The 25,346-nt window shown below is 45.2% G+C and overlaps 1 protein-coding gene across 1 annotated transcript in view; it reads right to left on the bottom strand.

Annotated features, from left to right (window-relative positions):
* plxnb1b (plexin b1b) overlaps positions 1–25,346 on the bottom strand; it is a 95,725-nt gene that overhangs the window by 10,386 nt on the left and 59,993 nt on the right. Inside the window, exons 6-25 of the mRNA XM_079185120.1 lie at positions 24,489–24,671; positions 18,633–18,761; positions 18,245–18,345; positions 17,087–17,219; positions 14,243–14,396; positions 12,276–12,384; positions 10,317–10,425; positions 8,100–9,125; positions 7,434–7,568; positions 7,142–7,264; positions 5,941–6,034; positions 5,637–5,803; positions 5,308–5,459; positions 4,421–4,526; positions 4,172–4,308; positions 3,740–3,916; positions 3,420–3,633; positions 3,087–3,329; positions 1,763–1,942; positions 1,520–1,668 (exon numbers count right to left, since the gene is read on the bottom strand). Coding sequence (XP_079041246.1) covers positions 1,520–1,668; positions 1,763–1,942; positions 3,087–3,329; positions 3,420–3,633; positions 3,740–3,916; positions 4,172–4,308; positions 4,421–4,526; positions 5,308–5,459; positions 5,637–5,803; positions 5,941–6,034; positions 7,142–7,264; positions 7,434–7,568; positions 8,100–9,125; positions 10,317–10,425; positions 12,276–12,384; positions 14,243–14,396; positions 17,087–17,219; positions 18,245–18,345; positions 18,633–18,761; positions 24,489–24,671 — 3,821 coding nt within the window. The remainder of the gene's footprint in view (positions 1–1,519; positions 1,669–1,762; positions 1,943–3,086; positions 3,330–3,419; positions 3,634–3,739; positions 3,917–4,171; positions 4,309–4,420; positions 4,527–5,307; positions 5,460–5,636; positions 5,804–5,940; positions 6,035–7,141; positions 7,265–7,433; positions 7,569–8,099; positions 9,126–10,316; positions 10,426–12,275; positions 12,385–14,242; positions 14,397–17,086; positions 17,220–18,244; positions 18,346–18,632; positions 18,762–24,488; positions 24,672–25,346) is intronic.

Here is a 25,346-nt window from a genome sequence, read left to right as displayed (position 1 = left end):
AGCCAACAAACCCCCAACAGCAAGGATCAGGGTTAATCACAGGGGTCACAATGGAAACACTGCCTGATTAGGTAACACCCAAAGGTGACTACCCTGATCCTACTCTTCCCATAGTGCTCTGGGAGACGTAAACAGGAAGTATAATGTTGCCATGGATTCAAAGAGCTTGACTTTCTTTTAACACACATTGATCTGATATTAAATAGTTCAGTGTTTCTTGTTTTACTAAAAGGTTTTATTTCTGTGCATTAAAGAACCTGACAGACGGCATTCTGTTCAGACTTGTTGAGTTTTATGGAAACCCAGTAGGACTTGTGTTTCCCTTTTTCTTAAACTGAAGATTTAATTGCCGTCACATTTATGTAATGAGGGGAGTGTCTGAAAGGGGCTTGAAATTACAATTTAGTCGGTACTCAGAATTGATGATGTTTAGTAATGAGCCCTAATTAGTTCTCAATATGATCAAAACATTGCTCTTTAGCTCTGCTAGTGGTCACAAAGTCCACACACTGGAGACCTCCCCCTGTCTTGTATAGGGGTGGGGGATAGGGGATGTCCAGGGATCAAAAGGTCACATAGAAGGTGTACATCATCTGAAAGCTGGAGACATGAAGATTCATGTGAGACGCAATTAGCACTGGGTCAAACTGTTCGGGTTGATATCATTTGTTACACAGATTTGGTGCTAAATGTAACACATTTTAACTACTGGAGAACTGACAAAAAACGATCAAAGAAAGTCCCTCCAAAATACCACATTAAGACACCAAGACCTTGTGGAACACCATAGAAAAACTCATGCTGTGATTTGGTATCTAAGACTTTTGACTTCTGGAGATTTCTACAAGAATTGCATTTTTTCTCTGCAATTGGATGGCGAGCACTTCTGGTGTGGAACTTGCTCAGAAACCCCTTATTGTCAATAAAGCTTCTGAATGATCTGGGTCTGTAGATTGTGGTTGTAAACATTCATGAGGCTAGAGGTCACAACAGGTCATTTTATACAGCGATGTCAAGTTTCACAAAGTAGTCTCACTACAATGAAATGGCTACTATGAGGACTGACTTCATCCCACATGAATAAAAGAGGCTCAGCTGTCCAGTCAACCCCAATTGATGCTCAATTTAAAGACTTGAGGGACCCCAGTACGCAGAAATATTCAAATACACTATTATTAAAAAGGGCGGAAATAACAGTTGTACTGCATGTGATGATCCTAAAGTGGGCGTGTCTGTAAAGGGGAGACTCATGGGAACCATAGAACTCATTTTCGTTCTCATATCTTGAGGTGAGGTGTGTGTGAATATGGCAATGCCAGTTCTTACCACACCAAAATGTGGAGCATTACTTAGCCCTCTTCCCGACACCCAGTAGGTCGTCTAGTTTCATATGACACCAGTATCTTAACTCTAAGTGGGCTGTCGGATCACTAACAGGTTAACCGACTTATAAATCACTCTGTGTCTCCACTCAGCTAGACGGGGAACACACACAGAATCACAGGGTCCACACACCAACCTGTAAATGAGCACGATGATGAGGACGATGAGGGCTACTATGGACGCACCGACCCCAACTCCAATCTGAGCCTCCAAGGGGAAGGTGGACAGGCTGAGGTTGTCATACTGAACCTTACCCAGGGAGAAGTTCAGGTTGCCCATTTGGACCTGAAACAGACGCACACACACACACACAGTCCTTGACGTGTCTCATGCTCAAGAAGACGTAAAGATTTTTCTAAAGTTTAAAGCACAGACTCACTGTGAATTCAGGCAGGTTGTCGGAGCCCTCGCGCCTCTTGCCGTTGGGTCCTGGTGCCGGCTGCTGAGGCGGCGGCTCGCAGTACAGATGGTTTTTGGTCAGGGTCTTAACGGCACACACACCCTCCCCCACCAACACCACCACCTCGTCCTTAGTGATGGCTAGGTCCAGGTTTTCCCCCTGAGAGCACACGGAGACGCAACTTCTGATTTATCTTTCAGTTTTTCAGAAGGTACAAAAAAGTGAAAAACCTTTAATCATATTTTGTTTTTATCTTATTGTTAGATTTAAAAGTAGACAATATGGATTCAGTTGATTACTGACATCTTTCTCTGTGACGACTGTTTTTATAAAAGTTTGATTTACTGTAATAAGCTACTTTTCTGTCCTACCACACTGACAAACACCACAGCTGACACTCAGGACTGTAGTCAGTGGTTTATGATAGACTAGCACTCAATTCAAGTACTTGCCCGAGGCTATGTTAACACTTTTCTGCTGTTTTTCCTAGACTGACGTCAAACACTTTGGTCAAGTGAGAAATGTCCTACTAGATTAAACATAATGTGGTGCAAACAAACTCTCATGGTCACCAGAGGATGAATCTGTGATGAGTTTGTGATATATGTAAATGTAGACATGACAAGTCCATGACTGGAGACCTCTCCTACTACAACAGCCAGCAGCCTCAGCTGAACTTTCATGATAACATCACCATGATAATATCCATGTTAATTAGTTCAACGTATTATTATGAAGTAAATGGTGATTGCACAGTGTAATGTAGCATCAGGACACCATCTGCTTCAAGATTGGTTCCCTTTAAGTGAAATGTCGTTCTGTCTGCCTCTATTGTTTGCTTGAAGGCTCCATTGACAGCACAGACGAAGAGGACAGGTGTTCAATTACACATCAAGGTAATAACATAACATGGAGGCTCCGCAGTCTGAACTAAGACGGCAAACACTCAAAACCTACTTCTGGGATCTGGGTTTCTAGTACAAATTGGGATTCTAACGGTTGTTTCTTGCTCTGGGCTGTAGCCAGGCTGCTAGCGGTAGCTATGCTGCCAACTGTGTTGTTGGTAGTTGCTACGCTCTGAAGAAAACCAAAGGTTGTCTTTGCGACAGAAGCACAAACAATAACACGACTTAGAAACAAAATCTGTTGCAATTAAAAGAAAATAGAAATGTGCCAAAGTGCCAATGCTATCACAGCTGCTCCTTATAAGACCACTACTCCCAGTCTTTATAAGACCACTACTCCCAGTCTTTATAAGACCACTACTCCCAGAGCTGCTTCCTATCACCGCCTCTCCTCTGACCTCCAGCTGGATGAAGCTGCCTGGGTTGTAGCGGTAGACCTTCAGAGGGTCCTGCTGGTTGAGGGGCCGCAGGACGGGGTTGGCCTCGTAGCTGAAGGTCTGCGAGTTCAGACTGCTGAAGTCAAAGCGCAGGTTGTCCAGCAGGAACTCTGTGGTGACCTTTGACCCCCGGAAGGAGGAGTCCACCATAGGAGAGCGGCACAGGATCAGGGTGGAGGAGTTCACCTCACAGCGCTCCGTGAACTGATGGGACAGGGAGGGAGCAGAAAAATACTTTTAGTAGAGGAAGAAACTTATTTTCATTTTAGAAAATAACGCAACGCGCACACAGACCTGTTTGGCGGAGCAGAGTGGGTCTCTGGGACAGATAGGTTCAGGGACCATCCTTGCTAGCCTCCCCAAAGTCCTCTCCACACTCCTCTTCCTCCTTCTCCGCTTCCTCCTTTTATTCTGGCTGACAGACCCAAAGGGAGAGGCGGTCACCACCATCCGGGGCTCCTGCACCACGTCCAGGTCGTGGCCCGACACGTAGATCAGCCGACCACCACTGAACAGACAGAGCATTCGTAAATTCCACGGCACTTTTGGCCCCCAACAACTTTCTAAGTAGAGGAATGAGCGGTGAAGGTTTGGGAGATGGAGGTCGGACTCACTCTAGGAAGCTCTTTGCCGGCGTGGCGTGGGTGATGTTGGGGTTGTGGGTGTAGCGGTAGGCTGAGGTGTGGAGGTGGCGCTGGCTGCTGCCGTAATGCAGGGTGACCCGCTGGTCTCCGGTCTTATTACTGCTGCCTGTCACACACTGAACACTGGAGCTCTGCACCTCTGACACACTGATGAGAGACACATTCATAAATGATGGGATTCTTCAGTGACCCCAGAGTGACCCCGCCCCCGGCACAAGGAGGTTAAAGGTCACACTGATTGAAGAAGTCTTTAAGGTGACGCAGAGAAATAGCAGCATTTGCACCTTCTATATTAAAGCCAACTTGGTATCAACAAGACCATCATTCAACCATTAAATAATGTGGACCTGTGTGTGTGTGTGTGTGTGTGTGTGTGTGTGTGTGTGAGAGAGAGAGTCTTACATGTTACAGGATACTCCTCCCACAGTGATGCCGAGGTCAGAGGGACGTCCTGTCAGCAGGTTTCGTCCGATGATCATCAGGGACGTCCCTCCAGCTTTGGGCCCCCTTTCAGGAGCCACCCCCATCACAAATGGGTCCTGAGAGGGAGGAGAGGACGTATGCTTTAGCTATTTGCTAATTCAACAACACAACTGGTTAATAAAACCTTACCTATGGTATTCTACCATAACTAAATGTAATCTAAAGTACCTGGTAGCTGAATGTCTGGCTGGACAGACCAAACTCTCCTCCGCTCACTTTTACAGACATGTAGCCCACCTTCTCTCCTCCACTGGCTTTGGTTCTGCACACAATCCTGGAAGACAGACATAGTTGTTCTTAATAAAACAGAATCAGACATGCATCCTGGAAATGTTTAGTTCAGCTGATAAACCAGGGGTGTCAAACTCATCTTCACTCTGGGCCACATCAGCATCACGGTCGCCCTCAAAGGGCCGGATGTAAATGTCAGACTGTGTAAATGTAACTACTCCTAACATATTGGTAAATAACTGTCTCTGCATTTGATTATTGTTTATTCAAGTGTTAAAATATTGTACATGCAGTTATATAAATGTAAAAATATATTTAAGCACATTTCTGTTATTATAACTGTTATTATTACTTTTAATTTAGGGTTAATAAACCCACATTACTCGATAAAAGTTTAAAGAAAATATCAAACAAGTTATTACAATAACTTTGTTCAAAGCTTAAAATCCTTTCAAGGGTGCGTTTGCACAATCCCACGTGAAGTGTTTCATGTGTCGTAAAGCCACGTTTAAAGTCTTCAATGTACTCACAATACATTTACATGTTAAATGTAGAGTAACCAGCCAAAGAGCTGCTTCTATGACTTTCTATCTCATAATTTTGACTATGGGGATATTTCTATTATGAGGTCTAACTTTACATTTTTTTTTTTTTTGCTGGCGGATTCGCGGGCCACATAAAATGACGTGGCGGGCCGGATTGGGCCCGCGGGCCTCGAGTTTGACATCCCTGTGATAAGGGAATGACAACAAACCCAAATGCCTTTGAGTATGTTTGTAGTCTATGCTCAGTTCACATCTCTTCTATGCTCAGTCGGTCTGTACCTGGAGGAGACCTCGTAGAGGCTGGGGATGACAGTGCAGGGAATCCCGGCCACTGACACCGAGTGGAGGATGTCCTCAGCCTTCTGGCCCAGGTTGGAGCCTGAGATGGTCACCATGGTGCCGCCTTCCAACAGGCCAGAGAGTGGCTCAATCTGAGGGAAGTCAGGAGGAAGCATCATGTAATTAGAAACGTTCTGGATGGGTAGGGTAACAAGTGCCAATGTATTTCTTCAAGAGCTTCAAGACCTCTTTAAATAAGAAGATAAATCGTGAGTACCTCAAATATTGAATGAAAATAACGAGCAAAGAGGACAAAGGTCAGTACTCACGGAGTGGATGACGGGGGCGGGGCAAGTCTTCTGTACAGGTTCGCTACAGGAGTCTGAATACAAGCAGCTGGCCTGAGCGCCACCACACCACACACAACCGTACTTGTGGTCGGCTGTGTGGCAGCGGCTGCAGTCAGAGCGGCCCACAGCGCAGTTATACAGAGTCACTGAGGGCAGAGCAGTCACACAGGAGCAGCATCAGTCAGTGTACAAGAGCGTTGACATTGAGCGTGTTTGGAGAGAAGACTACCGGAAGATAATAGCCGTATATGGTGAGTGCATACAAAACAAAACAGGTTCTCACCGTATAGATCAGCAGAGCTGTCCACATGGAAGGTGTCCCTCCTCTTCACATACACCATGGCATTGTATTCCTCCACTGGAGCAAAATATGCGTACTGGACAAAAGATGGTTTATTTTTTTAAAAAGTACCTCAACCATTGGAGTTCAATGTCTGACCTCAACCATTGGAGACCTCAACCATCTTGCGACAGTTTGGCATCTTGTGGGTAGACATGACCCAAGTAATGCGTTTGTGTCCGAACCACAGTGGTTCGGATCAGTCAGCTTCCTATGACGAGCTATCGGCAGCTAGGGGCGTGGTTTGGTGTGTGTGACGAAAATGCCACTGTTCAAAACAACAATAGCAGGTCCTAAAGACGTTAGCGTAGATGCTGCAATAGCATCAGTTCTATCAGAAATGTAGAGTAGTTTTTCATTGAAAGAAGAGAAAAAGAACAGCACCGAAGACTTTTCTAGAAGAGTTTGATTGACAGATGGTTCATCCAATCACCTGCCAAATATTTTTTGAAAGTGCCTGCCCTTTTTTCAAACTGTTTACAATAACAGCTTCTCAAATGGTTCTGTGTAAAACAACATCTGGTGCTTCGGGTTAGTAAACAGTGCCCCAGTGGTTAAAGTCTGTATACTCTGGACAACATTTTATTAAATGTCAAAGTCTGCAAACCATCTATCGCTTAGTGAGGTAAAACAATAGTGACTTGTTTCATCTGTCCCACTGATGAAAGTATTGCAATATCTATATATTTTGCAGTATTATGAACTGTGTGACATGTCCCACTACTGTAGCTTGTCATTAAAAGCATGTACATGGAATAACACCAGTTTACTTTTATTATAAGGTATAGTCACAAGTAATGTAATGCGTTTTTCAGAGACTAGATACTGACCGCTATAGTTCATCAAAAAATGCCTCAACAAACACGGCATTTTATTGGAACAGTCACAGTTAGCTGCTGGATGAAGAGCTGTAGAGCAGGTAACCAGCTACTTCCACTTTTGCCGTTTGAAGACTAAATCAGATCATAGTTGCTCATAGAATGATGGAAGACTGACTTCTTAATTAAAACGACAATACTTTGTTTTGCTGCCTGCAGTATTCTGGGAACTGTAGTAATAAACCACAATTTGCTGTTCCCACTAGTAAATCAACCAACACAGAAATCTTGTGTGTGTGAAAGTGTGTGTGTGCACATTTACAGACCTGGTGTAGTTGACATGTGATGTCGAAGTTTGATGGATTCATGTCATCAGTCTCCACGTATGCGTCCACCACCACTGTCTGCCCCTCAATGACCAGCACACACTCATAGTCCAGCTCCGTATCCTGAACACACAAATACTTGTGTTTGGTGCAGGGATCACCAGCCAGGCAGATAGAATCATCCTTGACATGTGTTGAGGCTGAGAGTGTGTAAATATGTGTGTGAGTGTGTGTGTGTGTGTGTGTGTGTGTGTGTGTGTGTGTGTGTGTGTGTGTGGGGGGGGGGGGGGACCTGGTAGAGGTGCAGGTTACGAGCCAGTAAGGTGATCTTCCTCTCCACTCTGACAGGGAGTAGTGATGAACCCTGGACCTTCTCCACGCAGGGACAAGCTGAAGAACCCCAGCTGACATAGGAGCCCTCGTCCCCCTATAAACACAGGCAAAGTATAAACACACAAGCCCCCCCATCGCACTCTCTGGTTCTCACGCACACTATTTCCTCTGTTCCAGTGAGGTGGCACGGTGATGCTGCAGATCAAACTTCTTAGTGCTTACATGAATGTGTCATTTATTAAAGTGATTATAGCATCTTTCAAATCATCGGCATGAGTTTACTTGTGGAGAGACGATCCAGGTGTGCACAGCTGCGTGCCACAGTGAATGTAACCGTCATCATTCACTGCAAACACACACAACATGAAACCTCCAAAGTGAGTTTTTAAAAGTAATGCAGATTAAATGTAAAATGTAAATGTGAAAAATCAAAAAACAGCAGCTAGCTGTTTTTCTTGGGAGCAAAAGCAAAACAACAAAAAGAATGCAGGGAACCAAGGGCAGGAGTACAGAGTCTAGTGAGGAGCTGGGAGCGCTGGGAGGCTGCTGAAGCTTTGAGAAGAAGAAGAAGAAGTAGGAGGAGGAGGAGGAGGAGGAGGAGGAGGAGGAGGGCGGCTGAACTCACCGGGAGGAAGGCGTCAGCTGGATCATACTGGTAGTCCAGCTCTGAGTCAGTATCCAGCAGGTGGGGGTAGGATGGGGGGGCGTGGTCGACCTCGCCATCACCTGACAACACGGTGGCAGCGGAAAATGTGGCTGTGTCATTTTCTGACTGGACGGTGCTCTCGGCGTGGACGTCTTCTTCTTCTTCTTCTTCTTCTTCCTCTTCCTCTTCTTCTTCTTCTTCTTTTGGCCAGAGGAGCACCTCAGGGTCGGTGCCCGGGATTCCTGCCTCAGTAGGGGAGTCATGTGTGGGCATCAGGGTGGGAGTCTGGGTCAGGTCCAGGTAGAGGTGGTGCTCGGAGTCGCCAGGTTCGCCCAAGGGAAAGGGCGTTGGCAGGGGGAAGCCGGATGAGGCCGGGGTGGGAGGCTCCGCCAGGCTGGGAGGCTCCGCCAGGCTCAGAGCTCCCTCAGCTTCCTGGGTGTCGCTCGGGGGTGCCTCCGTCACCATCTCCAGGGGGGAGGAATCCGATTCGTGGGGTGGGACGAGCAAAGGCACCACGGGGTCCAGATCTCCACTTAGACCATCAGCCACGGTGACTGGCATCAACTCCGTGGCTGCCATGACGACAGTGGGTGTGGCGGCGGCACCGTCTGTGACAACAAAACGCTGTCCCGCTTCAGTCTCCTCTTCCTGGCTGGTGGTGACCTTTGGGGGCGGAGGTGGAGTGGGTGCTGGTGTGGTGAATGATAGGGTGCTGGCAGGCTGAGGGGGCAGGGTGATGGGCGGGGTTGTTGGCTCAGGGTCGGTGGTGGTCGCGGGTGGAGTAGTGGGTGCAGGAGGGGTGGTTGGCTCCTGAGTGGTTGCCACAGTGACGGGGGCTGCGGAGGTGGTTGTTGTAGCGATAGTTGTCGTCATGGCGATAGTTGTTGTGGGAGTTGTCGTGGTGGTTGTCATGGTGCTGGTTGTCAGGGCGGCCGTTGTGGTAGTGGCTGTTGTGATGACTTTAATGGATAGGATTGTGGGAGGAGCCGAGGTGGGGAGTTTAAACTGGGGGAGGGAGGAGGAGGGGAGGACATGAGGAGAGGGTGAGACCGAAAATAAAAAAACAAAACACTAATGGATGAGAGGTAATGGAAAAACCAATAACTGAACTTAAATGTGACGTTAAACATGACCTGCTGTTACTACTGCTTATGACAGCAATGACTTCTGTTACAAGTACATGCTTGTTTTGGCATATGAGGCCCAACATAACATGTATGGGCACTGATGAACGTATCCAAAAAGACATTCTACCGAAATAGGAAATCCATTAATTTACTTACCAGGTTCAAGTAGTCAGTGCAAACCCACCAACACATTCTAGTGCTTTTATTTTGAAAAAGCATCATGAACCTGTAGCCGAAGCTTTTTGTTTGTTCGGCACCCGTTTTATCTCAGAACTTAAATGAGTGACTGTGTTGTGCAGCAGTTGAATGAAGAGGAGAGAATGTGTATTAAAGATATAATTGATGTTTTCCTGAAAGGCACACTGTGTGTGGAGGTGATGCGAGGAACACATTCCAGCCAATGGTTTCACACCATTCCTCTGATCTACAGCAACCCACATCAGAAAACTACAGTCAATTTAACCCTTTGGCTCGTGTGTGATCGACTTACAATACAACACTTGTCCAAAATAACTTGTACACTAAGAGTACAAATGTCTTATGTAATAAGGTACACCAGTTGTGATTGTGTGTATTTTAGGCCGTAGATACAATTTTCTTTTCAATGTGACTTGAGATCACATTCACCAGATCAGATCTCAGCTGTGTCCATATGTGTGTCCAAACTACCTGCCTGATCAGATAGTGATCAGATATATTTCCTGGTCAAAGGAGCGGCTGTGAAACATTGGATGAGCACATCATTTCCTATAAATTCTTCACAATAAAAGTCCCTTGTTATTTTGTTCTCTAAAATATTTTATTTTGAAGCAGTTTTAATCAGTAGGAACTTAACAGGACTCAGACAGACTCGGTTTTCCTCCTCTCTTCACGTTTACTCCCGTGTTGGGGGAAGATGAAGGAGACCTCTGGGTGACAGTTGATACATTGACCCCCCCGGCATGTGTTCTGGCTAACATCCGATCTGGAAGCGTACAGACTTCACAGTTATACGTTCTGACGTGATCGGATGACGAAAGTCGCACAGAAAGGACTTGCGTCTTCCGTGGGTGCATTCTGTGTAACTTACATGTTGGTTGTAGATGATCACCCCCTCCTCACAGGTGGGCTTGTGGGTACACAGGTGCTGGTGAACGCACCAGTTACAGCCCCATTGGCTCAGAACGCAACCGCGGCAACTGTACGCAGAAACGACAGGATGTACAGATCAAAGATAACGGCCTGGAGTGGAAGGATGTGACAGAGAGGTGACAAAAAAGAAGTGAAGGTATGAAGAGAAAGGTGGAGAGAGGTCTATTAGAAGTATTGCAGGACAAAAAGAGATACAGCTACTGTAGAGTGTAGCACACAGAGTAATCCAATTGCTGCCGATGTTGCCCCAGTGGTACAAAAAAGGTCAGTGATGTAATTTAATTGAGTTTCTTATCAGAGCAGAGCCGTCTCGGGGGGGAGGGAGAGAGAGCGAGAGCGAGAGAGAGAGGTTGATAGAGAGAGCATGTGTGGAAACACAGAGGAGGTCAGGAAGGACAACAAACCAGCATTCCACACAGTGATGTTCACTTCGATCAGGGCTCATCATTAACTTCTTCTTCAAGTCATCAAAATAGAGCAGCTTTCTTCCCGTTCTGTTACTGGGAGTATATTGGGAGTTGTCCTCACCTGCAGAGCACCCAGTTCACTGGGTTGTAAACACAGTCCTGATAGAATAATGCGGGCTGTAATTCCTGACCCAGCGGGAGTGCTACACACAGCTATTTGGGATATTATTTGTTTTTTGAGCCTACTGAAAGTTGCTTAAGAAGAACGAAAAGATGAATAATCAATGGCGTCATGCAGGAACACATTTGTACATGAGAATTTATGGGATTCACCAATTTTCGCGCGCCGAGACTTTTCTCTTAGGGAGGAAGGAAATCCTTGAGCGGTTTAGACCTGTGAACCACATACAGATACTGCAGTCTGCCCGTCTTCCCAAGGGACAAGTACCCTGTTTGACTTAAAGGGGAACAACCTAGATCACACTATCCCATGTTTTTGTGTCTAAGTGACTAATGGGGAAACAATATTTTAGAGGAGAAGGCTGCAGACTGCAGCTACTAAATGGACTGTAATGTAATGTCTCGGGGCAACTCCTCACCGTCAATGTTCGTCCAATGAAAGAGCTTGTTGTTGCCACTGACAGACTCAGATTGTTATTATAAGTGTCTGACATCATGCTGGAAAGAACTCTACAGAGAAATACCGTTATGCAAAGAAAAAGAAAATGTAGATTCTCTCACTCCAACAGCTGCCTCAGGGTCTTTATGCAAGTCTCTGTCCACAGGACATCCAGCACTGTATCCGACAGCGTAGCATCAACCGCACAACATTCTGTCCATCTCCATAGCTGTCACATCCGCTGGACTTCATCCCATCTATAGGCCACTTTGCTTTTTAAAAGATGCCAAATCATTGTTCTGCATTTCTGTCAGTGCGGTGCTGCTCCGACGACACGCTGCTGATTTTTACAGCTGTATTCAGAGTTTCTAATTGTTTCAGGTCCCAAATACAACCTCTGACACTGCTACATTTGATATGTTGTGGTCTGCTGATGTCCGACAGCAGGATGTCGTGTCCACAAACGGAGTGGAGCACGTAGCCTGACGTAGCAAGGAGAGTCGGTTATGCTAGTGATCAAATCACACGGACGTGGCATTCATCAGCCTGAGGTTTGTATAGATATGAGGTTTCGGAATACTTCAGTGAGAGAACTTCATTGAATAAAGGTAAGGAGAAAAATAGGGTACATGGACATGAAAGAACATCTGGATGAATTAAATTAAATTTTTTGTTGTAAGTATTACAAGCAGGAGAGCATGTGAGAAGTAATGGACAAACGGACAAAAGACAGACGGGTGAATTGATGGAGGGACAAAGATTGAACAGGGTGCAAAATTCAGACCAACAGACTCGGATGGAGACTTGATTACGAGGTCTGATGAGCAGAGCGGGAGGAGACAGGAGAGCAGATAAATCATGGTTAACTCACGGCACGCTGCCGGACAGCTGCTTCACAGCTGTGCAGTCGTAGAAGGTGAAATCCCTCGCTGTGACGGTGACATCCCCAAAGCGAAGAGACAGGGTGACTGTGACGAAGTCTGAGGAGCACAAAACACAGAGAGAGAGACAGCGTGAGGAAACCCCATCATGACTGCGCTGAGCGAACGGGGCTCTGGAAATATTCTCCCAGGGCTTATCGTCTCCGATTCGGAAAGTCTGGGATGAGTACGATGTTTCCCAAAACACTGTGAGAGAAGGTTTGGTCCACAGAGGTCTAATAGAGCCATGTGCAGCCTCCATCCTCAGCCCAGACAGAGCAGAAAGAAACACACTGCTCAACACAGAACACGTTTTAAAGCTGGATGAGGATACACTGCATGGGTACACTTCATACAACATTATGGATTATTACATTTGGATATTGTTTTCATAGTTTTGACCATTAATTACAATAATATTGTACACACTGATGTAATGTCTGAGGTCTGTCTACATGGTTTCTGGATACAGGCTGTGTGCATAAAACTGTGAGCATGCCTAAAGTGTTGAGTAGTGAGAGTACACGACTACGCAAGTGGTCGCGCCGCTTGGTCGTTTAATTACAATCCCTCCTCTGCACTGTGGAGGTTGGTTTCTGGCTTTTTACCGGTTACACTAGTTGGTTGTTCGCCTTCGTTCATGCTTGGCGCTCGCGCGCCGTCTGACGCTAAGTCGAAAACTCTGTTTACTACACACAGTTTGGGTAATATTAAAAAAAATGTACCGGTCGCCTCCAATCCATGTGACCGTGATCATTTATCGTACAATATATGGAGAAGACCTCAACATTGCCCGTTGTGTTTACTTTTTGTTTACGTAAAAAAGTGATGCCAGAATAAACAGCCTTTTAAGATTTGTGCATAGCGCAGACATCGCACACTTTTGTTAACGGAACCCAAGAGTCCATTTTATTTATTGTTTTGGCTGCATAGTTTTATTTTATCTATTTGTTTTATTTCTTTATATATAGTATAGTTATCTTGTCCGGCCTACCCAGAGTTAAAAAAATGGTACAACGTGTTTTTGCATCAGTTCAAATGAGAAGCATTGTTAAAAAGGCAGCAGTCAGGTGAGAATCTGATCTCCAACTTTAAAGCAACAGTTGCCCTTTTTTGTTATAAAGTAAGCATGGGCACTAACCCTCTTTAAGTAAAGGTAAGCCACAGATAGATCCTTAAATGCAGCCTGTGTGTCCATATCTCAGTAAACCCCCCCGGGCTGATTCTTCCTGAGCCCCGCACCCTGAGAACTACAACAAGCTGCAAGTTTCAGGAATGCAGGCATGGGAACCAATCTCTGTGTGTCTGTGTCTGTGTGTCTGTGTGTGTGTGTGTGTGTGTGTGTGTGTGTGTGTGTGTGTGTGTGTGTGTGTGTGTGTGTGTGTGTGTGTGTGTGTGTGTGTGAGAGACACACACACACACACACACACACACACAAATCATGTGAATGTTTTGGTGAGGGTGACCTCTGTAGAGGCTTCAGTTTTCATTAACAAGCCCCTTAAATCTTCTTTTATCGTTGCCGCTGACTTATTACAGCAGCAGCACTCTGCTCTCAGCTCACTAAACAATCACACAAACCAGGGAAAACCAAAGCACATATCGAGCATAGAATCCCTCGATGAAATACATTTATTGGGAGTTGTATGCTTTAAAATACAGATTACTCCCTGCTGTGTAAGCTGGTTTTAGGGGCAATGGATTGGGTTAGCCTACATTCATGGACGCAGGGATTGAACTGCATACGTGTATGGTCTGCCTGGGCACCCAAACATGCACAAAAATAATCTCATAACAGAATGCAGACAAATCCTCCTGTCGCAAAGTTGAAAAGTTCAAACCGGTAATTAAACGTCAGCTTCATCGGTTTTGTTCCAGAAACAAAGACCGTTCAGGTCTGCGGTTGAGGAGCACTCACCCTGTCCCGGAGGCACCGCGGGTACTCTGGTGTCGGGAGAATGGCAGGTGACCCCGGTTTCGGTGACAGCGGCAGGACTGTGACTGTCCTGGAAGAAGCAGGAGTAGGACTCGCCTTTCTCTAACACTGGAAGTCCAGCGACTGACAGAGACACCTGGCGAAAGACAAAAAAACAAACAGATTCAAACTCCTATTAGATCACTTCAGACAGCGCTACTGAACATGTGGGAGACTTCAAAACCCTCATCAGATCCATGTTTGTTTTAAAACCACAGTGTAGAAATGGAGCTCATAAGATCATCTCAACTGATCAAGGCAGCAGTAGATCAGCAATTTCTTTGTTCCACCAGATAAAATGACTGTTTTTTTCCGATGGAGTCTGGTGGCTTCGGCGACGGTATAGATTACGGCTTTAGTTCCCCGTCTGGAAGATAAAGTGTTAGTTATTGATATAGTTAACGGACAGAAACCTCTGCATTACTGAGGCCACACCTGTGCTGTTACAGAGGACACTGAAGGTCATGATGACTGATTCATCGGATCTGCTCACTTGTAAATGTCAGTGTGAAGTCATTTGATTTGAAAACTGAAATGGATTCCCTTGCTGCAGGAGCATGAATCATACTTGATTTATTGTCATACTCTTTCTATTTTGGCCCCACCGTCCCTCCTCAGCCATGTAGGGTTTGTGTTAGCGCCTACAGCTCCAACATATCATCTGTCAATCAGAGAGTATAGAGCGCAATTGAGTCCCGCCCACACCGGAGGAGAAGACAATTCATCACTCTCCATTGACTTTGCATTGTGTGAAGGTGCCTCCTTGTCACAAAGCCGCTGTGTGGTGGGAGGCACCGCCAACGAGTTAAAGAACCCCGAACACAGTATTTATAAGCTGCTGAACAGAAGAACTGAGCCTTTAAGAGGACATCATCGGGACCAATGGGACAACTGTGTATCCTGACTCTCAGTATGTCGAACGTTAAGTGTGCAGCAAACAGAGTGTCCAAATATCAGTTTTAGGATAACTATATTTTTGTAAGTTAAGCTAAAGCATTAAATTGACTTGTTTTTATATAATGCCTTTCTAATCTTCCAAGCGCTCTACACAACATCTTTTTCACCCAATCACACCCACGCATACACTGATGGGAGGGGCTACTATGCCAGGGGCCACCTGCGCATCACGAATATTCATTCATACCCATTAAAACACCACAGGCACAGCCTTCGACAGCAATCGGGGGTTGTGTCTCGCCCATCTGGAGGAGCCGGGGATCGAACCTCTGATCTTCCGATTGAAAGACTGGTAGACATAGGCTGCTAAAAGAGTCCTTTGACATGCAGAAATCTCCCGTTTTTAGCTAGCAACGGGCATTTTGTCAGCGTGTCAGTCCTTATTGTTTTTCCCTCCGGTGGGCGTGGCTTCCACTGCAGGACGGCAGTAGGACATAGATCACCGTGTGTTGATTTTTGGACCTGAACTGATTCCATTCAGATCAATTAGTAACTCTTAAAGTAAACTCTTTCCCCAAATCATAGTACCAGATTTTTTTAATAAATACAAATTATTATTTAGTATGATTTTAATGCATGATTTGGTCCATAACATTTTAAGAAATATTGAGACATTTTCATAACAATTTCCTAAAGCTCAAGCTGTCATTAAATTGCTCGAACCCAAGACCCTAAAGATATTCAAGCTGTTATCTCAGGAGACAAAGAAAAGCAGAGATTTTAGATGGTGGCGGTATAACCATGAACGTTACGTTTTGGTCTGTAACTATTGAGCAGTAATTCTCAGGATTTTGTGGGTCCTATTGAATCTATCCTTATAAGCTAATTTTCTGCTATTTTGAATTGTGTCCAAATCTGTTACTCCACTGCTCCCCCAACACACTTTGAGCAATCTCCAAACATCACTGGATCAAGCCAGCAAAAGTGACCTTTTCATTCTCTGTACAGTCTTGCTATAGCCGGCTCAAATGCTGTGGGCATTCTGCTTATCAGATAAGCAGTCGGCTCCTAAAGGGCACTGCACCAGCATCATGACGTTGCTTTTAATGGCCCACATCATTTCTGCCATGTTCAGTCGATAAATATGACGAGATTTACCTCTTGGTTTGGTACTTGATCGGTTTGTCCAGTTTTGTGTTGAACCTCTTTTCTACACATGTTAGTACTTGTACTTGTATCAGTGCATCTCTAACATTTACAATTCCAGGGAAATATGCATGTGATCCTGACTGGTCTACCTCACACCCACCCATTGTATTTAGACTTAAAAGACTAAATGTTCTTGAGTCGTCATCTCCCATGATGCAACACTGTGTGTGTGTATTGTACAAATGTTTTTGCCTATGCTGCTATCCACAGGCACCATCTTCTACACAGATGACAGATACTGTAACTTCTCTCCTGCACCAGGACATGACAGGGCTCTGATCACTATCTTCACACACACACACACACACACACACACACACACACACACACACACACACACACACACACACACACACACACACACACACACACACACACACACACGATCTTCCGGCTGATAAGGGAGTCTTGGATGACTTACGGCGAGGTGATATGTGGGCGTACAGTGTTTTGGTATGTGAGGAGACTGTTATTATTGAGGGGGAGGTATTGCAAGATATTCTTGGAAAAGGCCTGTAGGTGCTTGAGGTGGACGTTTTATCAGCAGAAACCAGAAAGGATGCTTTTGATCATCCTCCCTTAGATCCTTTGCAGATGTGTGTACGGGCGGGCGGATGTACGTCTAGAGTTTTCTTTTGCTCCATCGCTGCTCAGGTTTGTGTCACTGTGCTGCAGACTCACCGTCCTGCTCGCCTCCCTGCTGACGTTGGAGGGGTTGAGGTCCTGGACAGCCAGACACTGCTGCTCCATGTCGAAGCTCCACAGCCACTGACCCGGCTGCTTCCCACGAGAACACTCCGACTGCAACACACACCTGCGAGGGAAAGCACGCGCCGACATCATCGTCACTGTGTGTTGTGATTTCAAGTTCAGCTCACCATCTGTCTCTCAAACTCTATAAAACAGCCATTTACACTTGAAGCATGGAAATGACCTTCGGTGTATAATGCAAATCCATAAATCATACTGTGACTGTAAAACTGCACAATAACTCCTCCCTGGACTGTTAACATGTTATTTTGTGATTAGCAGAGGGGTCTGGTTTCTGCTTCTAAAACTATCTAATAAAAGTAGTGTGTGACAAGTTGAGAAAAATTAACTTGAACTAGGAAACAGATTCCTAACAAGGAAACTTTACAAACGGGACTGTTATGAAGGCACGAAGAACATGACAGATGGAGTGAGGATGGTAAGAGAGGAGCAGAGAGAAAAACATCCAGGTGAGAGGGAGGGGGAGGCCGGGTGGTGAGGCAGAGCAGTGAGGAGAGGGGAGGAGACACAGATGGGAGGGAGACGAAGATTTCTTTCATCAGACTCAAACACAACCCCACCGGAGCAAACTCAAACATGACTTGGCAAAAACACGTTGAAAACTAACGAGAGTGCCAGCAGCTGATACAACACTACATGTCAACACTCCACATTTTATTTCAGTTAAATTAAAAAATGAACTACTCACGTTGCTGTGAAATGTTCATTTTGAATGTATTTTACATTCTTCCTCTTAGAAATAAAAACATAAGCAATAGGAGCGCACACTTTAAATAGCAAACTTTAGACAGACGTTGCAGCGTAAGTGGCATAACACGCTTTTCGACTTCTTCTACTGTTACGCTACGTCTTAGCAATTAGCTTTATCTGTAATTATTATTTGTAGCAATGGTGGCTGCTGTTCAGGTGAGGTTACATAGACTGAAGTTTACAATGGTTTATTATTATTCAGAGACTTTCTGAGACAGTGTTTTCTGAAGTCAGAAATTAGAATTCAATTGTAATTCAATTCAATTTCAGCCACACGTTATATGAAGCTAGATTAGGACTTTAGGTGGTTTATCTCACCTTCCCTCCAGGACACACCAGCCACAGTAGGGGTCGTGGGCCAGCAGGCAGGAATGGCAGTCTGGGTGCTGCTGGCATTCAGCCACGGGCTTCTTCTGCAGCTGCAACCAGGACAACACAATCATGATCAGTCGTGCAAATACCGTGCTCACTAAGCTCCCAGAAATCTGATTAAAAAATAGGTGGCCCACTTTTTCCAGTGGAACAATGCATAATGAGAATATGGTCATTAGAATAATCCTAAATACAGGCTGCTATTTGGGGCAGAAACAAGAGAGTCTGAATTATTTCTCTTTAGCTGTACAACTACATGACAGGAAGGATGCGTTGAGGAAACAAAGCATGAAATGAGTCTACAAGAGCGCAAATTATCTGTGTGTGCTTATACCATGTTATGAGTCATGATGAAGAGATGTTCCTCTTTCTGGTCCAGGATGAGGTCCGAACTAATGGCTGTGTTCTGCTGAATGGACATGACGGAGTACTCCTCCACTTCGCCGTTTGGCCCCAAGAACACCTGAGGAAATGTACACACACACACATGAATGTTGGGGTTATGTAAGGATTTAATAGACATACAAATATGCACTGAGCTGCAATGCAAAATGTGACCCTGTGAAATGGAGCACATTTTTGAAAAGTCCGTTTGATGTCGCGAACGGTTGTTTTGTCCAAAGTTTAAGAGAAATGGGAAGAAGAAGCTCAAGGAACTCAAAAAGTGCTCCGATTTAGAGTTGGACTCATTTGACATGTTCAGACTTACCATGGACAGTTTAGAAATAGGACTGATGCAGAAAAACAAGAGTATTCTCTTTTTTCTTCTGCCTTGTTGAGGAACTGGTGCTTTGTGTGTGTTTATGCTAAAAGCGGCTGACTTTGAGTCTCTAGCTTCAAAAAGATGAGCATCGGGCTACAGAGGTCTGGTAAATTCACTTCTTTCTAACTCTACTCTCCAAACGTATTGTCAACGCTGACTCAAGTGACATCACTCGAGGACATTTATCAGACTTCAAACAGCTCTATCTGGAGACACTAAAGCCTTTACACAGCTGCATATGCAGGGTAACTCCACTATAGCTCCAGTTATCACTCAGACTTTGGTGTGTACAATTGGTGGAATTCCCCTTAAACTCTAAGGAACAACATTGAAAGGATATTAAGTTTATCTAGATTAGTCTGCACCACATGATGGTTAAATGCCCAACTTTACAGCAGGAACAAACATGTGTACAGCTTATAACAACAGACAGTTTGGGTCTCTAAAGTTAATTTCCCTGATCATAACTGTATGGGGGAGTGAATCTTTATGCAACTCACCCATTTAAATGACATTAAGGCTTAGAGCTATGCATAATTAAGGGTGTGGCTGCTATGAGTGTCAGGTGGGTGCTAGGTGGCTAGCCGCTAGCTCGGCCGTGCTTGTGGTGTTGGTGCCTTTTGGAGAATGTCTCATGCAGCTATGAGACAAATCACATGGCTTGCTGTGCAGTTTATTGTACTAACAGACTGTTCAAGAAGTCTGTGCTATTATTTATATGTTAGCACTAATTCAAGCCAGCAGATATCGGTGCCTGTGCTCACCATATCTGATTCGTTAGCTCAGCTCGGTGTACTAAAAGACTCTTAGGGGTCGGCCCTTGTTTTGTTTCCCAGTAAGTACAGAACAAACGAGCCTGTTTCTTGCTTGCCAAAATTAGCATACCATCACAGTTGACATGAATTATGCCTGCACATTGCTAATCAAGCTAGCACTAGCTGGACTTTGCATTTGTTATGCTAACGTTACCTAGCCCCTCACTTGTCCACAGCTCCACCCTCTCATCCAAACAGGTTCACTTCTGGCTCCAAAGAAAAAAACAAGATGGCGACGGCCAAGGTGCCAAACTTGAGGCTTCATAACGGCATTCCACAAACCAATAGGTGACGTCACGGTGACAACATCCAGTTTTATATACAGTCTACGGTGCAAACACATTTTGTGTATGTATTTTGACATAACCACAAAAATAAAAAGGAAATTAAGTGTTAAAAGAAATGTAACCAGATAGTCAGAGCCCAGAAACAACCAGACAAGATCAGGAGGCCTCCGTGAGCCGTCTGAGGTTGTGCTGCCTGTTAAAATTGCGGAGCTGCTGTAATGTGGGTTAATACGGGAGGGCAGCCTGGCCAACTGTTCCACATTAGCCCTTTGATGTTATTTACAGGAGCCTGAACATCAGCTTTCATCTGATGTCATTAGTGAGATACTCCACTGTGAGGGGAACTCTGCTGGAAGAAAGACGCAATCACCCTAATGGGAAGATCCAGCACAGTTCAGGAGGAAGTGTGGATTCCCTCATCTGCCCTGTGAGTTCAGGTTTCACAGGATATCACAGTGTGTGTGTGTGTGTGTGTGCGTGCGTGCGTGCGTGCGTGCGTGCGTGCGTGCGTGCGTGCGTGCGTGCGTGCGTGCGTGCGCGTGCCAGGATAATGCCAGCCTAATCCAAGTCCTCCAGGTATGTGGCGGTTTTGAGGTTAGCTTTGACACTCTTTGATCCCACAGCTCCTCAAAGACAGACTGTCCATGCTTTCATATCTGTCCATTCATATTACAGCAAATTAGTGTAACCACACAACAGATGACTCAATGACATTCCTTTCTTCAAACAAGTGAAAGAGTGGAAGGGACACAGAATTCTACAAATTCAAGGTTTTTCGAGGGCAGGGTAAAATTTGAGCCCAACACAAAATATGTCAAATAAGATGTAAAATATAAAGACTGTCAAGAGAGGAGTGGGAAATGTAAGACAGAGAGTTGAACTGGAAGCTGTATACTAGCCGTTGCATGCTAGCTGCACAAACCCTCTCTTTCTTCCACCATGAGCAGACCTCGACAAAACAAACATTGAGAGGCGGAGTCCTCACTGGTCAGCAACGCGTCTTCATGCAACCGTTTAGAAGACTGGTGAGGTTTCAGGAATTTGACTTCCCCTAATGTCATACTGGCTCCAGTGTCTTGAACTCCATCTTAATTCCATTCAGCCCTCTAGTTATTCCAAGCAGCTAACTGCAATTAGCCAATCACTTTGCACCATGATTACCTGCCAGAGACTGGAGGTCAACAAAACTTGGAGAGGGTCGAAGATTAGATTGTGTTTCAAGCAACAGGAAAATATAAAGGAAACGTGATATGAACTCAGTGAAGAGGTTTGAATCAGTAAAAACAGCAAATTGATCCCTTCAGGGCCAGTATGACAAACAATTAGGCTACAGAAACCTATTTGATTGTACACATGGGCATGTGAGCAGACACAACATGACGTGTTCAGACACAACATGACGTGTTCAGACACAACATGACGTGTTCAGACACAACATGAGGCTTGATTCACGAGAATGGGACGGACGTATGGTCAAAGTGACCTTGAGCTGTGATCAACAAAATCTGATCAGTTCATCCTTGAGTCCAGGTGGACTTTTGTTCCAAATTTGCTGAAATTTCCTTGATTTGTTCCTGAGAATGGACCGGATGGATGGAGGGACGGATAACCCAAAAAATAAAAGGCCTCCGGCACAGCTGTCGTCAGCGTGGAGGCGACTGGAGGGAAATGTCGAAAACAACCAGAGTTTCTGGTGAGTTTTCGAGCTGCCACGCAAATGCACTGATACACTTCCAATTCCACAATTGGTGTGCGTCAAACAGACAGATGGACAGGTTGACAGATGAAGGAGATGAGACTGGCTAGCTTACAGCTCACATGTGCACAGTTGGTACATTGTTCCGTTTTCAACCACTCAACACAGAGTGCTCAAGTGATCCGGCGGCCATCTCCGTACAAATGACACGCTTTGCCTTCTGTCCGAACATACCTTTATACAAGACGTCAACATAGACATATTTAAATAATAACAAAGGTTTATTTATCTTTTTGTCACTTTAATTTTGACAGCCACTAGAGGGCACAGGCTGACTGTAAATGAATGACGAAATGAATGAATGAATTAATGAAAGAAAGACAACTGAGGAATAACAACTTTGTTCCTATAATATTTAATATTGAAAAAAGAAAGAGCTTTCTTAAAATGTTTGCTCACTTTGTTCTGTCTGCCCGACCACACTAGAATCTAGCGGTCATACTTCTTTCACACGGAGTACATCAGGTGAACAGGGTGCTGCCACAGTTTCAATTGAAATGTTCTCTGTTGGTGGCTGCAGTGAGGAGGACACAGACTGACAATGCATCCATTAATGACCGTGACACTGTCTGCTGTTCTGACCGGTAACTCGCAATCATTCTGAATGAGTCGCTCTGTTGGAAAGCGCACGGGTCTGCCAGTCAGCGGTGACGGCGCACAACTGGAGCACGTAGCTCCGTTTTGTGGTCACAGCGCTGTGCGGCTCGCTGTTGAGCTGGCTCTGGCTCTGTGTGACGTAACTGTGCAGAAATACGTTAATGGCTGTCATTGTGCCACTTCTGCATGTGCAGGGGGGGGCCTCAACCACAAGCCACACAAAGAGCCGACTGTGTGTGGATCTGTAAACTCCTGATATCAAGGGGCCTCCCAAAACCACCCTGCTCCAATGACCTTCTAGCTTAGTCCACTTATTACAAATCAACATCAAAATATCAAATGTATTCTGTGATCAACAAGTCCAACCCTGGTGTGATACATTGCTTTTATACACATGCTCAGCTGACATTCTCTATTCAATATTTCTTCCACATCAGGACATTCCTTGTGTCTCCTTGCGTCTGGCGGAGCTTCACTCTGACCGCCGTCTGAACCCACAGACACGCTGCCATACATGACCCCATCGTGACTCAACCCCCCCCCCCCCCAAATTCAGCTGCAACACCTTGGGAATCAAACTGACAGCCTCGCAGAGGACAATGTCACTTCAGAGCAGCTTCACATGATCCAGCCATGGAGCTGAGCGCTCACAGGCTGCTCACTGTGACTGAAAGGTTGGGACATTTCTAGTGAGTGGGACCCCGGAGTCAGCAGGGGCATCCCCCTTTAAAGCAGAATGAGCTTCTATTATACAAAGACACGTTAGAATTTACTACTTCCTGTCCTCCATACTGGCACTAAGCCTCTAAATGTGAATACTGTCCACTCGCTTGGCATAATTTAGGTTGGTGTCAACAAAAACTGATTCTGATGAGCTTAAAAAAGTTGTATTGGATGGACATTAGATGGAACTAGGTGTACCAAAAAAAACACCTCAAAGAGAAATGTAGACAAAAATGTAATATATTTGATACATTACATTACAGTCATTTAGCAGACGCTTTTATCCAAAGCGACTTACAATTCAGATTCGATCATATTTCTACACCGTAGGCACAGCTACAGGAGCAATTTTGGGATTAAGTGTCTTGCTCAAGGACACATCGACATGGCGTTTGAGCCTCCCTCAAGACGCACTATCACAAGAAGAATACACGAGTTGTATGAAAAGAATACTGCTGTTAAAAAGCACCTTATTTGTTTAAAGTGTTTACAAACCAAATGTTATTGCACTTTTGTTCTTTTGCACTTTTGCTCTCTGCCCTTGGGCCAATTAACAGGTTCATCAGGCCATGGTAGCAGAAATTGTTTGGAAACTGGTAAAAATGATAACAGAATACTAAATAACAGTGTTCAAATATAACTTCAACTACTTTCCCTATTTCTACAAGCAGGTACCTTATGACTCATCAATCTATGAGCCAGACAACATCTTTTTAATAGCTATGGGTCACCAGAGGCACTGATCTACCCGGCACACACAGATGTTTTTGGAGATCTATGTTCTCATCATTTGAGTTAGTACAATGGGAAAATCTGGTGGAAACATAAGTGAAGATGCAGCAGGACTCTTGAGATTATTTCTGGAGTGCTGAGATCAGCCTGCCTGCCTCTTCACACAGAGACTATTTTAGACCTTCACTGGTTGGCACATGAACAGAGAGCGGCCAGCCTCTGGAGGTGAACAGAGAACAGAGAAGAGTGTCTGCTGGGGTAACTACCGTGTCTGTACAGGGACAGGTATTACAGTCAAACACCCAACACATGTTACCCAAATAGGGCATGAACTCAAAAGTTGCAGGGTATGCCAGACTATTACTTCATATTTCCATCAATAACAGCAGAATATCTGCAAAATTACAGTAAGCGCATATTCAACACGTACACCTCTTTGTGTGTGTGTGTGTGTGTGTGTGTGTGTGTGTGTGTGTGTGTGTCCGTACACAGCTTAAAATCTGTGACCTCACGCTACCTTGTGCAGGTTCCCCTTGGAGTCTCCCAGGAAGGCAATGGTGTGTCCCGGCCTCACGCTGACGGCCACGGCGGTGAGACGGGCGGACGGGCTGTCCAATATGGTCTCCGCCTCCACGGCCATCCTGCTGGCCATCGGGCTGGGGGTGTGGTCAGAGCCGCAGGGGTACGCATTCAGAGTGTTCTACAGCGGGGACACGGCAGAGCAAAATCATGTCAGGTGACATGGAGATTAGACAACACACATCATTTGTGCTTGTGTTGCTCAAAAAGAAGCCCATCAAGGGAAATGTTATTCGTTACCAAAAATAAAACAGCTGTGTTCCTATTGTGGTCAGTAAAATCCCTGCAGAATTTATTGTGGAGTGGTTTGGGAACAAACTCGCTGGATTCCAGCGACTTAAACACTCGCTGCTTGAAAAGCTACAATTTGTTTTTGCTTCCACAGTTTGGCAGTAGGGAGTCTTTGCTCTGGCGGCGCTGTTGTTGATCTTCGTTCGGGGCAATTTATTTTTCCACAACGGCGGTTGAAAGCGGGGTCGCTGCTTCATGATCGGTCATCTCGACAATAGGAAGCAAAGGCAATGAACCTGAGAGCTCTGGCTGTTGAAGGCTCCTTGTTTTGATGGATTACATGTGGTTGGCTGGTTGGTGCGTTGTTATGAATGGATTCCTTATTTGGCCTGCTCTTGAGAAATAGAGACTGCTGATATGCGTCACAAAACTGTCCAACACGAAGTTTGGTGTAATAACATAGCTGTCCGAGTAGCTTCATGTATTGATGAAGTTAACCACGGGGAGTGAAGGACAGTTCAGACGGCCAGTGTAGTCCACACGATGAGAAGCCAACCATAGGAGG

The sequence above is a fragment of the Pholis gunnellus genome (genome assembly GCF_910591455.1).
Source record: "Pholis gunnellus genome assembly, chromosome: 3".
NCBI lineage: Eukaryota > Metazoa > Chordata > Actinopteri > Perciformes > Pholidae > Pholis > Pholis gunnellus.
This window is presented reverse-complemented; position numbering and strand designations above follow the sequence as displayed.